The 16,278-nt window shown below is 33.1% G+C and overlaps 1 protein-coding gene across 1 annotated transcript in view; it reads right to left on the bottom strand.

Annotated features, from left to right (window-relative positions):
* BCHE (butyrylcholinesterase) overlaps positions 1 to 15,861 on the bottom strand; it is a 70,144-nt gene extending 54,283 nt beyond the window's left edge. Inside the window, exons 1-2 of the mRNA XM_043473819.1 lie at positions 15,713 to 15,861; positions 7,825 to 9,349 (exon numbers count right to left, since the gene is read on the bottom strand). Coding sequence (XP_043329754.1) covers positions 7,825 to 9,349; positions 15,713 to 15,827 — 1,640 coding nt within the window. The 5' untranslated portion in view covers positions 15,828 to 15,861. The remainder of the gene's footprint in view (positions 1 to 7,824; positions 9,350 to 15,712) is intronic.
* Between the last annotated feature and the right edge of the window lie 417 nt (positions 15,862 to 16,278).

Here is a 16,278-nt window from a genome sequence, read left to right as displayed (position 1 = left end):
AAGTACATGTGTAATACCCATCTTATATATATCTGGAATATAGCTATAAAGTTTATTATTTTATAAATCTGGCAAATCTGTAAATTTCTGATGGTTGTAATTATAATTTAGTACACAGAAGCAAGCCTAATTTAAATTCCAACAATTATTCAAAATAATCTTGTGCACTAAGAAATTATGACTCAGCATTCATTTAATCTCACCTACTTTCCAGGACAAATGTCATGAACTGTTCTTATTTATTTTATACAGATCAGTAAACCAGGGGACTGAAAGTTTAGTAATATATTTTTGTTCCTATGTAAAAAGTTGTTCCTCACACTCCAAGGGAATGAATACTAAATAAATAAGACACATGAGGATATCAGCAGGTATACTGCTGTGCGATTACTAAAAATACTTTGCTAAGTAACTTGGTTTCATGATATCAAAATAGTACAAAAAGTATTTGTGTCATACCATTTATTTCTGGCAAAAAAAAAAAAAGTATTAGGAGACATTAACCAATTTAGAGGATCCTGAATAAACGAATTCTCACCAAAGAAACAGAAGAAAGTTAATTGCCTCATATTTGTAGTTTACCTTTGTTTGTTTGAAAACTTGATTAATGCTGAGCCAGGAAGTTAAACAATTGTACATTTTGGGGAGGAAGCCAAGTTTAAACTTAGATAAGAATAGATTGAAGTAGTTTATGTTTGGTAGGGGAAAAACAGAATTTTTTTAATGAAATAGAGGAATGCAGTTTCCTGTCAATGATAAGGTTTATTTCAACATGTCAATAAGGGAGGTATATTTATAGCCTCATTTTTTCAGATAGGAAAACACGGTAAGGGATGTTAAGTAACTTGACTGAGATTATATACAAAGGATCCCTAGGAAGATTAACACTGGACACACAGGGCTATCACTCATGATGGAGAAGGCTATGTAACTGCACTGTGAATAGCTCTACTTGAGGCTGTGCCCTGGAGGAATTCTGAATATAGCACCCAGCGAGAACACAGTAAACAAATGATGCTCTGCAGCAGCAGGAGGCAATTGGAGGGGTCCAAGAATAACGATCCTCTATCTGACGTTATACTACTAATTGTATTTTGGCTTGTTTTCCTCTTTTAGCTGTTCTGGTCTGTTTGACAAATCAAGTTTGATTTCACTAATTTCCTGTATCACTGAGGTAGTGCTGAAGATACATCATTAAGTGCTGGTTAATCTAATCTATTGGTCATCAAGGTAGTGACCAGATGAATAACTGATGGATATATATATGTTATATTGATATTTTAATATCTATTATAGGATACTGGGTGTGATGCACATGTGGACATGCCTGCTATTTGGATCTAGATTTAAATTCATTTTTAGAAATGGGATTGAGGGAAAAGCAAAAGCAAGCAAAATGCATATAGGTAGTAATTCCAATTAGATAAGGCTTAAATTATATTGTATATATTTTATAAGGAATTTCAAACCATGCAACTAAAGACAGCAAATTCAAATACTATTTAGTGCTCTCACAGGATAATGTTTCCTTTATTTTTGCAAAGAAATCAAATTTTACAAGTTTTTTTTTTTTAACCTACATCTTGGAAATTGACAAGTGTTTTTAAAGTAACTGAAAAAATGAATCTCATGGAACTGAAAGAAATACATAAAGGTTAAGATTCTCTTAAAATAAAAATGGGGTTCGGCTTTCATTGTCATCCATGATGGAATAATTGAAATTGGATTAACTGTCCCACCATAAACAAGTATATACCGGACCAAAAGCAAAAAACAAAACAATAAAATGATGAGTTTCAGGAACTGGTTAACAGGCAACACAAGTCTATGTTATTTGAGAGACGAGGAATTTCAAGGTGAGGCCATATTTACTGTGGCTACTCACATGAAGATAATTGGCTATCCAAGATGCAGGGAGCTTGAACCTAAGCAGAGTACAGTAGCTTCACTGTGGCTAAAAAACAGAAATAAGAATTCTGGGGTATTGAAGTAGCTAGAATCTGTGGGACAGGTCTCCCTGCACATCTTTGGCTGAGGCCTGGGCTGAATATATTCAAAGCGAGAACATGAGAGGCTGGGAATAGAGAGAAGATACTGCATGGCTGACAGCAGAAGAGATGGGACAGCTGGGGGTGAATAACTAATATAATGTTGTCAACACTTTGCTTTCATCTCATTAATATGCAGGCCAGCTGAGTGGAAGGCCATAACTTCAGAGTCAGGAGACCCAGTCTATCTCTACCATGGTGTGTGTGTGTACTCAGTCTTGTCCGGCTCTTTGCGACCCCATGGACTGTAGCCTGCCAGGCTTCTCTGTCCATGGGATTCTCCAGGCAACAATACTGAAATGTGTTGCCATTTCTTATTCCAGGGGATCTTCCCGACCCAGGAAGATTGAACTTATGTCTCTCCCATGTCCTGCATTGGCAGGCGTTTTCTTTACCACTGCACCACAAGGGAAGCACTATCTCCACTCTTAATACACACAAAACAAGTAACTGTAACATCCTCAGTGAAAACAGACATTAGTTTAAGTTCTGCCAACTTAAAGAGTCTACAAAATATTTTGGACCTTTCATGGATTCACTCAAAATATAAAACCAAGTCTATACATACTTCAGACAAATTGAAGTATATACACATCCCTTAATTGAACTGTCTGGTAAAATTAAAAACAAACAATCATCATTCAGTGGAAGCATATATTCTTCAGAGAAGGCTAAAATAATATAGAATTTCTGCTGTATCATCCACAAAGTCTATTATAAATGTGAAAATTTCTAGACATGCAAAGAAATAGGAAAACAGTACATGAACCCATCAACCAGATATTGAATGAGCAACTTACAGCAGCTATTTTAAATATGTTCAGGAACTTAAAGAATAGTATTTTTAAAAAGAAAACAGGGAGGAACTCAGCAAAGTAGTGAAACTTACTGAAAAAATTCAATCTGAAAACTAAAATAAGTGAAATAAAAAATTCATTGGTTAACTTCAATCACAGATTGGAGATGATAGAAAAAGAGTCATTGAGCTTGTAGAGAAAATTTTAAAATGTATCCAATTTGCAAATCTGAAGAAAAGGCAACAGAAGCTTAGTGACCTGCGGGACAAAATTTAACAGTCTAGTGCATGTATAATTGGAGTTCTAGAAGGAGATGAGAGTGAGAATGGACAGAAATAATATTTGATGGAATACTGACACAAATTTTCTCAAATGTGATATTAAAAATTACTGAGAAAAAGCTTAGCAAACATCAGACAAAAACAAAACAAGACAAAAATCCCTAGACAAATCATTCTTGGAAATACCATGGATAAACAATTGAAACCAAAGATAAACAGAAAAGTTTGAAGTCAACCAGAGGAAAAAAATTTTTACATTGTATAGAGAGGACAATCATACAAATAAAGGTTCACTTTACATCAGAACTGAAGAGATAAGAAGACAATGGAACATATCTTTAAACTGATGAAAGAAAAAGAAAAAAAGATTAAACCAGAAATATATCTTTAAAAAAATCATTCAATTGAAGGAAAATAAAGGTATCTTCAGATTTAAAATAATGCTGAGAGAATTTGTAACTATTCAAACTACCAGTGAGAAATTCTAAAGGATGTTTTTTAGCACAAAGGAAGACAATTCCAGATGACAATTAGAATCCATAGGAAGAGTCAAGAACACTGAAGTGGACTGCCATTTCATTCTCCAGATCTTCCCAACCCAGTGATAGAATACAGGTCTCCTAAATTGCAGGTAGATTCTTTACCATCTGAGCCACCAGGGAAAGCCCACTAAATATACAGGTAAACATAAAAGACTATGTTTTTTATTTTATGAATTTATATTAATATAACTTGATTGTAAAAAACAAATACAATTTTAAGAGATATTTTATATTATACATTGCATAAACATAGGACAATATAAAAAATGAGGAGAATACATGGAACTTTATTGTTAATTTCTTATAGTTGTGAAGCAGTTAAGAGTGAAATGGAAAATAGGAAGCATGAATTGTTTAGAAAGTGGGAAATGTCAGCAAAGTGGGTCAGTATTAACTCTAAGTACATAGTTATAAGTAAAACAATTTTAGTGTGAAAACAAACACTAGGGAAAAAATAAAAGACAAACTAAACATCCGTAAAAAAATACAATAGAATAAACATTAGATTAAAGAACAAAGAGCTGCAAAGGAGCAATAAGAAGGATGGATTAAAAATAGCAAGATGGTAGATGTAAACAAAACACATTGATAATTATACTAAATGCCAAATGGGTTAATCATGCTAAATCTAAGAAAGCTTTTTTTTTTTTTTTAAATTAGATGAGTTACAGTAAGAGGATGGAACAAAATATATTGTGCAACCAGAGCATGAGAAACTTGATGTATCTCTTTTAATATTAGGCAAAGTCAATTTCAGGATGGAGACATTTCAAAATGATAAAAGTCAACTAATCAGGAATACATAATCCTAAATGTATACAGAATTAATAGTATAAATTTAAAATAGTAAAAGGAAAATTAGTAGAGTTAAGTTGAGAAATAAACAGAATCACAATTATAGTGAAAGATGTTAATACCCTTCTCTCAGTATTTAAAATAAGTAGACAAAAATATTAAAGACCTGAGAAACCATGGACTAATTACTTTACAGAACATATCATACCAAGTAAGAACACACATTCTTTTCAAGAATACAATACAATAATCACCCATATGAATCATATTCTGGGTCATAAAATAATCCTCAATATATTTCAAACGGGAAAATCTTGAGTAGAATTTCTAACTAGAACTGAATTAAATTAGAAAGCCACAACAAACTATCTAGAAATTATCCAAATAGCTGGAAGTTAAATAAAAGACTACTAAACAACCCATTGGGAAAATAAAATATCACAAAGAAAAGTTCAAAATTATTTTGAACTTAGTCCTAATAAGAAATATAACATACACTAAACATTATTTAAGGAGAAAAAGGCATTAAAACATTTTATGAACCATGTACTTGAAAATTCACTTTCCTGAATGATAATTACAACCCTTACTTCTACTTTTTACTTTCTTTATGTGTGATTTTGGGGTTATATGGGAGTAAAAATCTGCAGTGTCCCAATCTAGGCATTACTGGCATTTAGAATGAATAATTTGTTGCTGGGGGACTATCCTGAGCATTGTAAGAAGTTTGGCAGCATCCCTGGCCTCTATATAGCTAGTAGCCTCCCCTCCCCCCCAGTTCCAGCAGTGATACTCAAAAATAACTCCAGATATTGTTAAATGTCCTTGGTATGGGGAGTGGAGGCAAACCAAGGGGGAGCATCACCCTGGGAAGAGAGCATCAAACATCATGTTTGTGGGCAAATGAATGTGAGTGGATTTCCAAACCTGACACTTAAACCAACTTTGTTACCATGGAGTTTATTTAATCATTCTAAGCTTCTATATTTATTACATAGGTATACTTTGAAAAAATAGAGTGCACACCAGGAGATTAACATTATGTTTGCCATCAAGTCAAATCTCAATGCATGTGACATATTATTATCTCTGTCCAACTGTGCAAGCATGGACTATAAAGAAACTCACTGGTTGAAATGGTATCTTGCTGAATGGTATCTATGGCTGAACTACATTAAAAAAGTTTACTTTAATCTTTATGGTTTTAATCTTGTTCATGTGAATTTACTATTATAATAAAAATCTGTCAACATTCATTTATTTCCTATTAAAACATGCTAATCATAGAAGAAAATTAGGATTAAACAATCTTTTATTCCATTAAGTATCAAATATTCTCTTCTTTGACCTTAAATATGACCATTTTGCCATAAATATGACCATTACTTCATCTGGTTCTCAGTGTTCTCCATTGTGAAATAAGAAAATATACATTTCTTGATGATTTAAACATGCAAGATATAAGCCTTTTAAAAATTATAAGCATCAATAATTTGAAGAAATATTGATGTTTCCCTTAAATTCCCTTAATAGTCCCCTTAAATTATTTATAATCTCTAGAATTGTCAGACAGAATTAAAAACATATTCAAGTGATTTAATGTGGATTAAAGCCTAGAGGGAGAGAACAGAATGAAATATACATCATTCTAAAGCAGCTCTAGAAATAAGATGTTCCTTGTTAAGCAGAAATTTAGGTTGATGTTGAGAAGGTGTGATATATTGTACAGCTACAGATAATAGCCTACATATCTTTAAAAAAAGTTTCACTTGTTCTTACTGAATCCAAATATTTGTTAAGTGGGACATATACCAATCTCAGTACTTCAGTGAGTGTCCAATAAAACCATAACTTCTCTTTCAAGAAGTTAGTTCTTAGTCTAGTTTAGGAGGCTCAGAATACAATGAAAGATATCATTAGATACATGACTGTCAATGGTTTCTCTGAGAGTGTAAAACAGGTCTGAAACAATTACAACTCTTAGAATTAAAGATACTCTGTATGAAACATGTAATGAGCCAAAACTTAACGAAATACGAGGACTTGTGTCATTAAAAAGGAGAGAGGTAAATTTTCTAAACAGGGCACACTGCAAGAACAGACTCTAAGGTGTAGTTAAACTTGAAATCTTTGAAATTCATGAGCTAACTCCTCTACCAAGGAAATAGGTACTGGGGAGAATGGGTTGTAGCAAGGTTACAGAAGCATCTTAATGCCAGATGGAAGAGTTTTAGCCTTATATACAGTGAATAAGTGTCAAAACTTTTTGAGAGGAATTATATCATACAGGTACTTTGTAGAAAGATACCTACAATAACATGAAGCAGCAACACAATGAATTCCAAATGGAGGATGTAAAAGAAAACCAGAAAGAAAATCATTCCCAAAATGCTTTTTGATTATAAAGATAGGATGACAGATTGGATTAATGCATCAATCAGTTTGTGAGTTTCTGTAAGCATTTTTCAAAAAAAGAGATGCCCCAATTTTAATTTTTTTGGTTATTCTCACTGATACAAACTGTTTCAGTGTATAAAATTCAATTTGAGGTTACACACTATTACAAAATCCTTATTTTTTATATACATGAAGTATTAAAAAATAGAAAATACATTGATATTAAAAGAGCTTTTTTTCTCTGACTATTGAAGACATAACATCAGAATATTTATAACATATGAGGGAAAATATGTTCTTTTGTAGCATCTCTTATTATGTAATGTCACCTTTGTGACTACTCAAGTGGAAAACAGCTTAGCTAAACAAGATGAGCCTTGCAGCTCTTGCTCAACAAAGGTTACCTAAAACCTCTGAAAAAACATATTAGGGAATAAAAAACATTGATAAAATGGCAAGTTCTCTATTCTGAGTAATGTGAGGGCCAACCCTAACACCATCCTGCCCTTTGATTTTCCTGTGATGGCATGTCTTTCTTCGTGTATCAGATAACAGTGTATCATTGCTGAAGAGCATGAGCAAAACAGAGATATTCCTGCTCCTTCTTAAACCTGTAAATGCTGGGAACTTTTAGGCTGAAAAATACTTGACAAAGTGGATATCTTCTTCACAAGGTGGACATCTAGTTCCATACAAACTTTGGCGAACATTGTTAAAGTACTTTATGGTGCTTTGGAAATGAAATCAGAAAATATTTTTCATAGAAGTTCTTCGATTATTTCTTTTAAGCACTCCGATGCAAGGAACTGAAATGCACTACATAATGAAAAACAAAACCAGCCTAAGGTGTGAAGAGAATAAATAATCAAAATGTTTCTGTACCTTGAATGAAGTCTACACTGGGGACCATGAAAAGCTAAGCAAAACAAAACAAACAAGAGTAATTACAAAAATTGGCACTTACCCATATTTTGCAAAATTTGCCCAGCGTTTCATAATGGATCTACTAAAAATTTCCTCAGCTTTTGTGTAATTAACTCTTCTTTCCAGTGGTAAACCAAAGACAAATTCGATCTCATAACCATGCATCACTCCCATCCATTCTGGCCAAGGGAGTTTGGAGGATCGGTGCTCGAAATAGTAGAAAAAGGCATTGTTTCCCATATCTGAGAACTTTTTGGTGAACTCCAAAGCAGGACATATGATATTATAATCCCCAACAACATCATCCAAGGCCTCACGGTAGTTTTCAGCTCTCTGATCATCTAACCAGTCCATGTAGTGGAAAAGGATCGATTCCTTTCCAAGCTCACTCACTCCTGGAAAAAATATTTTTAAACCTTCTTGAAATTCTTTTCTAGTTATAATACTGTTGTTATCTTTGCTGAAGCCAGGAGCACCATATACTAAAAATGCTGTCCCTTCATCTTTATTAACACCCACCAAGATCTGGGTTTTTTTGAACTGTCCAAGTTGGAGTAGTGTGTCTGGCATGTCAGTGAGAAAATCACCATCCACAGTGGGACCAAAATTTACTGATAAGAGCGTACCAGAGGGGACAACAAACACTTCATGAAGAAGAATCTCCTGGGGATCTTTATGTCGAAGACATTTGATTATCTCAGTGTCATTTTCTCTAGAACAACCAATAAATTTAGCTAAAGTCAATGTTCTGTTCCTAGCTTCATAAAGAGATGTCACTGCCCAAGGAGCATTAGAGGATCCACTTTGCAGAATAGCTCTGGCAAACAATGGGTGGCTTTTAGGAGAAAGTAAATGAAGGCTAACTGAAGCTGCTCCTGCACTTTCTCCAAAGAGAGTTACACTTTTAGGATTTCCACCAAAGGCTGCTATATTTTCTTGAACCCACTGAAGAGCTAACTGTTGATCAAATAGACCCACATTCCCTGGTGCTTCAGGATTTCCTGGTAAAGCTAAGAATCCAAGGGCACCTACTCTATAGTTCATTGAAACCACAATAACTCTTTCAACCCGTGCCAGAAACTTGCCATCATAAACATGCAAAGATGATGTTCCAGTCTGAAAACTACCACCGTAGATCCATATCATTACAGTAGCATTTTTTGGTTTAGGTGTTGGAATCCACACATTCAGATATAAACAGTCTTCACTGAGGTCAGTGTTTGGGTTCCACATCTCTGATCCAAGGAAGCCTGGGAAACTTTGATCTGTGTTCTGATAACAAGAATTTGCATATTTTGTGGCATTCCAAATATCAGGCCACTTGGTCAAGGATTGTGGCTTTTTGAATCGTAGTCTACCAAGAGGTGGCTGTGCATACGGGATTCCAAGAAAGGCTGTTACTGTGCCACCAAGTACTGGCAAGCGCATCCCCCTGACTTTTCCATTCTTGGTGGTAATTATGATATCTTCTTCAGCGTGTGACTTCTCAAAGAGGACCCAGAGCAGAAGGAACTGCAAGATAAATCTGATATATATGACTGTACTCCGGCTCTGCATATTGGTTTCTGCAAGAGAGGTAAGTAGGAAGTTTTAACAGCTTCATGCATCTAATGCTACATTTTATTGATGATAATTAACTAAAATTTAGCAGTTCTTATTAATTCTATAAATTATGAAAACTAATTATCTGTTACTGCTACAAAGAATAGAAAATGGATGGGCATATTTCAGTTATCAACTTAGGAAAGAAATGAGTGAAATGGAAAAGAAATGATTTCAATTTGAAGAGATTCATTTACAAACCTCTGTAAGAAAGAGAGATTTAGTATTTTAAGGAGAAAATTTGTCCAAGGCACGAGTGTGTGTGTGTGTGTATGTGTGTGTGTGTGTGTGTGTGTGTGTGTGTGTGTATGTATACATATATATATGACATTACCAGGCATTAAGTGGCAGTCTATTTATGATAGATATAGTAGATTAAATTTCTACCATGGTTAGAGGAAGAAATGCAAGCTCACTTATTCTCTAGAATATATACAGTTCTAATCATGGCTGACTGGCTCTTGACAGAACTATGAAGTAGGTTAAGAAACTCTAAGGATCTTCAGACTTGTATTACTGTCTTTTTCCATTTCCACAGTCCCATCTGTGGTCCTTTTTGCCTTAGTGGTTTTTTCCTCTGTACAAGCATAAGCATAGTGTAAGGTCAGAAGAGAATTTGGACAAGCAATTCATAAAATGTTAAGTAACAAAAAAACACAGTAGCTGCCATTTATCCTACAAATTGTGAAAACAAACAAATCTACTATCATTATAAAGGTCTATCAGAAAAATTAGAGAAGACCAGATATATACCAGTCCTTTGGAACCAAATAACCATGAAGGGTTTTTCTATCTAAATTATGTTGTCAATGAAGAGATTGACTGATAATGTAATGTGTGGATGAAGAAATCAATTTGGAAGAAATTTTACACTCAGAGATGACTCAACACATGTCTTAATCTGTTAATTTATTAAAGCATATGCAACTAGGGAGGTTAAATGTGTTAGCATGGTCAGACTTGCTTATATTCTGGTAGTGGACAGTGAAATCAGAGGATTAAAATTGAGGAATTACTGGATAAGCAGGGGAAGCAAAAGTAATCTTTGATACCTACCAAATCATCACTATTTGACATTTCATGAAATAATATTTATTTAATAATATGAAAAGAACATTTGGGGAAATCAAAGTTTTATTAAAAATTCATAATGCACAGTTGAGTTTCTTTTCAATAAAGACATTTAAATCACATTCTGAAACTCTAAGTGACAAAAGATAGAAAAATGTAATGCAGATATCATCTGAAAGAACTAATATCCTTATACAACTGAGAAAAAAAAGAAAATCTGATTAAAATTGTCAAATACAAACACTGATTCTCATCCATAAAACAATAGCAAAGTTCCACACATGTACAAAATATTTTCTTCATTATGTTTTGAGAGTGTAATAATAAATCCAAACTATGTGTCCAAGAAACTAATCCTGTGAGCACTGAGAATCTGTATTAGATTTTTTATTCTTTTTCTTAAATTTTAGATTGTCTTAGAAGGCAGTGATTTAGGCACTACCTATTAAGATAACTGTCTTAGATCTATGATCCTCACAGTTAATGAGCCTCATTCACCATTGCTCACAGGACAGCCAGTAACCAACAGGTAATTTTTGATCCCCACTAATCCATTGTGTACACTATTTTGTTCAGTGTACAGTACTTATAGATGTATATCCATTTCTACCTCTATCTCTGTTTCTTTGTCTATGATTATGGCTATGTCTACACTTATATATATTTATCTAATTCTATTTATCTAATTCTATTTATATCTGCATGTTTATGCACATATACACATATACATTTATACATAATGATTGCTATAAAAAAGCCATGAGATTTTTTATGCTCTCAATTTTGAAATTAATGACTGTGTTATTACCAATAAAATATACTATTGAAGTATATAATATTTTAACACTATATATATATACTATTATGAAATTTAGATATTATAGTCAAATTAAATATAATTTTTTTCTAAAAATAATAAATATAATGTCATGGTAATATACTCTTGCGTGGAAAATCCCATGGACAGAGGAACCTGATAGGCTACAGTCCATGGGGTCGCTAAGAGTCGGACATGACTGAGCAACTTCACTTTCACTTTTCACTTTCACGCATTGGAGAAGGAAATGGCAACCCACTCCAGTGTTCTTGCCTGGAGAATCCCAGGGACGGGGGAGCCTGGTGGGCTGCCGTCTATGGGTCGCACAGAGTCGGACACGACTGAAGCGACTTAGCAGCAGCAGCATGGTAAGATAAAGATTCCTGTAAACTTGACACTTGAGGCTTCCCTGATGGCTCTGTGGTAAAGAATTTGCCTGCCAATTCAGGAGCCCTGGTTCGATCCCTGGGTCAGGAAGATCCCTCGTAGAAGGAAATGGTAACCTACTCCAGTATTCTCACCTGTGAAATCCCATGGAGAGAAGAACCTGGGAGGCTACAGTCCATTGGGTCACAAAGAGTTGGACACAACTTAGTGACTAAATAGCAGCATCGGTAGCAGACTTGACACTAATAAAATTTTATATTTCAGAGAGTTAGGAGTTTTAGAGATACTGCTACCACATACTACAGTTTTATTTTTCCCCCTTCTGATAAATCCTAAGACATTTCTTCTAAATAATTGGAGGTAGGCATTTGGCCTAGTTCAATCAATCTCTCCTGAGTCTAATAAAAATTGTATTCTTTTTGTTTCATTTTATATAAACCATATAACAGATCCTGATAATTTTTGGTTTCTGACAGTTTTCAAACTTTCATTCTATTGGTTTTTAATTTTATTCCATAGAGAATATAAAATTACTATCAACATATTTTATTTTTGTATGTAATTAATAAATATAATTATTTTCACTACGTGTATTATGAAAGGCTGCTATAGCATCTAAAAGGTTGTAATAACATTCCATGTCACTTAATTTATTTATATAAGTACTTGTATGCTTTTATTTATATTTTGTGCTAAGTAGAACTTAATGTTATATAATATGATTTATATGAATAATCTTTCTTTTACAACAGTGATATCTATGAGTCATCACCTTGGTATTAGTATAAGTACTTACACCTTGCAATTGTAAATAATGTAATTAGTAACATTCAATCATATAAGCCTGTGTTTATAGCAAGAATGGCAATATAATTCTAATTCACCTTGGTGTTAACCTGATGGAGTACATTTTAAATACTATATTATTAAATCTAGGTTTTAACATGAAAATATGCTTCTATTTGCACACTCATTATTAGTGTAAACTAATATGTTTATATTTATTTGCGTGCATGCTAAGTCACTTCAGTCATGTCCAACTCTTTGTGACCCTATGGACTGTAGCCTACCAGGCTCCTCAGTCCATAGGGTTCTCCAGGCAAGAATACTAGAGTGGGTTGCCATGCCCTCCTCCAGGGGATCTTCCCAACCCAGGGATTGAACTCTGGGTCTCCTGTGGCTCCTGCATTGCAGGAGGATTCTTTACTGCTGAGCCACTGCAGTACTTTATTTAAGTAAGAATAATTTTTTTTTCATAATGTAGTATTCTCTAGTCTAACATGTTGCACTGCAGTTTTACCATTAAGAGATGCTTATGTTTTTAATATACATTATCACATGATTAAGCAATCAAAAGGTAGACAAAGGAGATTAAACAAATGTTATTGCTCTGTATCTCTGTTTATTAATAATTAAAGTATTCAATAAAATTTCATTTATTTCATCCTCTAAATTCTGTGGCAAATTGACTACTGGCACATTAAACAATTTAAATTCTGAGAACACATAACATGTTTATCACAAAGAATGGGGTAAATTTTCATACCAAGGGCAATTTAGAAATACTCAGTTTAGATCAACTAATTTATTGTAATAATATTTAATACTTGATTAAAGGCAGAAGTTTTGTTTGGAATTGCAAAAGAAAATTGATGGGAGTGGGGAGGGAGATAAACCTGGAAAATAATGAATACTACAGTGTTCCAAGTTTATCAAATGCTCCAGAATATCAAAATCTACTGGCAATTTGGGGAAATTATTCTAAACTTAAAAAAAAAAAAAAAAACTTTCAAAATTAAAAATGTAAAAATGTATTTTCTTCTTTTTGCATTTTTAATTCAATTTTGAAAGTAGTATCAAAATTCCTTGACTAGTTGTAAAAATATGCTATGCTATAAGATATGGGTATAATAAAATTATTGATATAAAAAGCTGTTTATTTGCCATATATTTTCATAATTGGATATCAACCAAATTTTCAAAATAATTGGGCAGTCAAGGACTTATTAAAGGATGGTCAAGCAAAACCTGTTAATAGTTTTCGCTGAATGCAGTCTTCTTGTCTTTTTAAAAAAGTTTTAGTATTATGCATACTTCTATATAAAAATAAAGACTGTTAAAATGGTAGGAAAAGAACCATCTAGATAATATGATCTAGAACAAGGGCCACTAAAATGCAGATAGTCCAATTAAAACAACTGAGCCTTTATATCAAACCTAAAAAGCTTGTTTTGTTGTAGGCTAAGTGAAGCAGGGAATTGAAGAAGTCTGTTTATAAACTATACCAGTGTCTTTCAGCAATCCTTCAGATACCCAATAGACACTAAAAGGATGTATAGATAGAAGACACTATGTTAGGTATGAAACACAGATCTATAACTTTCCTCAATTAGGAAAAAAATTCACAAATTTTTATTGTGTGAATAATTTGAATATTTAATATTAGATATCTTGGGTCTTCTTGCAAAGTTCAATCTGTTCTTAGGTTGACATCTATTCATTTATAATTTTCCATTTGGAACAGTTCAATTTTGATAAGAATGAGCAGATTTTGGCATGAAAGCATTAAAATGAAGACAACATATAATTTAAGCATGCATTATTCATTGTTACCAAGAAATAAATCAAACCAGAAATTAAATTTGTAAATAAGACGTCATTTGCTTATATTTTAAAAGCTGAAATATGGAGTATATCCCTATACTTTCTTTTTTTAGCTTTCTTTTTTATTTTTTTAAATCCTGAAAATATGCTAACACATTTACAGGAGACTTGGAAATTACAGAACAAAGTTATGTATAGTTCCACTATATATGACAAATTTTTGTTTCAAATAAATATATTAAGATTTTTAGTTGGAGTTTCACCAAATGTTTTCTTATAATTAAAAAACTAAGGACAATAATGTCTGGGAGAACAAAAGAGAACTTTGCAAATTCAATTAGAAATTTAATTTGCATCCAAAAGACCACTCTATTTCAAACACACAGAATTCTAAAGGTTGTCATTTAAAGTAAAAATCATTCTTTAAAACCTCATGCTTATCCTTAATAACCACATAAATGACATATAATTACATTTATCATAGCTATGAGATATATTATGGAAGGCATTATACAGACTAGTAACAGTAACTCCTAACCGAGTTTATTATTATGCAATGTAGTCATAAAAAGTTGGAAGGGATAACAATTTTTTTTTAAAATTACTAATAGAAATCATAAATAGTGAAATAATTTTGTTCACATTTCAGTTCACTTTTAATCATTCATATGGTTTTATAAAAACTCAATGCTTAATCCTCTGGTTAAACAAGAATTGCTATCAAAATAAAGGTAGATTTACAAAATTATAGGATGAGCAGAAAGTATTTGCTATTATTTCTGTAATAATAAAAATAACAGCATATGTAAAATACTTTTCTATAAATACACATATTTAAAAAAGAGAATAAACAGGGCAAACTAGGCAAAAGTTTGTAAATCAAATCAAGAAATAGATCTTTCCTTTTACACAGAACAAACTTAGACCTTTCCTTTGCAAATTTATTTTGGTAAAGTTTCAGATGGCAAAATGTTAAGTACTCTGTAAAACCAGACAATAAGAGAACTATTCATTTCAAACCACTTTAAAAAAAGAAAAAAATAAATAAAGAGAGTAAGATTGGTCAAGAAACACTTTTGTTACTCTTTTAAGGAGACATTCACCAAACAGAGCATTTAAGGGTAAAACAGCATAAAATGTTTTCCCTTAGAGGGTGCATTAGGAACATACAATACAGTGATCCCATTAAGTGCTACGGTCCTTTATACCAAGTTGAACAAATTCATTGTTTCCTTAACAGTTAAAAGGACTCAGTCTGTGTTCCCTGAATACTCAGCAGATTTGATGCATGTGGCTGCTCCCTTCATCTGTCCCATTTCCAGTGACTGCCTCCCACAGAGCACCAACGGGGCACAGTAAACACGTGAAGGGATCACATTCCTCCTACAGAATGAGCTTCAGGGTAACTTCCATCTCTACAGGAAGGCGTAAATTCAGAGCAACTTACCCGACTCACTGCAACAAAGATGATAAAGTTTGCAAGGAGTGGAAATCATATAACACTTCAGGGAAATGCAGGATGCAGCTGCCGCTCCAGCCTGTAAATTGGACGGCACTGACATTACAATCAACAGTTACTGACAAAGCTCGCGAGAGTTGGCAGCGGCAACTTGATCTGGAAGCAGCCAATCTTCACTTTCTGACATCTGTTCAGAGGCTAATTGTATGAATGCTATAGTGATTCATTTACAAAAGTATTACCGGAGTCGGGTTTTACGATTGCAGGCACTCATCTAGAGTGAAGATAAAGAAAGCTACAGAGCAGATGCTGAAATTGAACAGAAAATACACAGGGTTTTTCTTTTTCTTTTTTTTTAATCGTTTGTTTGTTTTCATTTTCTTTTTAAACACCACCAGAACTTTTAAGGTTTTATTCTCCTTTATGGAATCTACATTTTTCTCATGCTGATTTTGATTTAAATATATATATATATATATGTCGCTTTAAAGAAATGTTGAAATTGCTACCTTCAATCTGTGTCACGCATGTGGCTATGTTATTGTTGTTTAGTC

Source organism: Cervus canadensis, chromosome 7 (assembly GCF_019320065.1).
Source record: "Cervus canadensis isolate Bull #8, Minnesota chromosome 7, ASM1932006v1, whole genome shotgun sequence".
In the NCBI taxonomy this organism is placed as follows: domain Eukaryota; kingdom Metazoa; phylum Chordata; class Mammalia; order Artiodactyla; family Cervidae; genus Cervus; species Cervus canadensis.
This window is presented reverse-complemented; position numbering and strand designations above follow the sequence as displayed.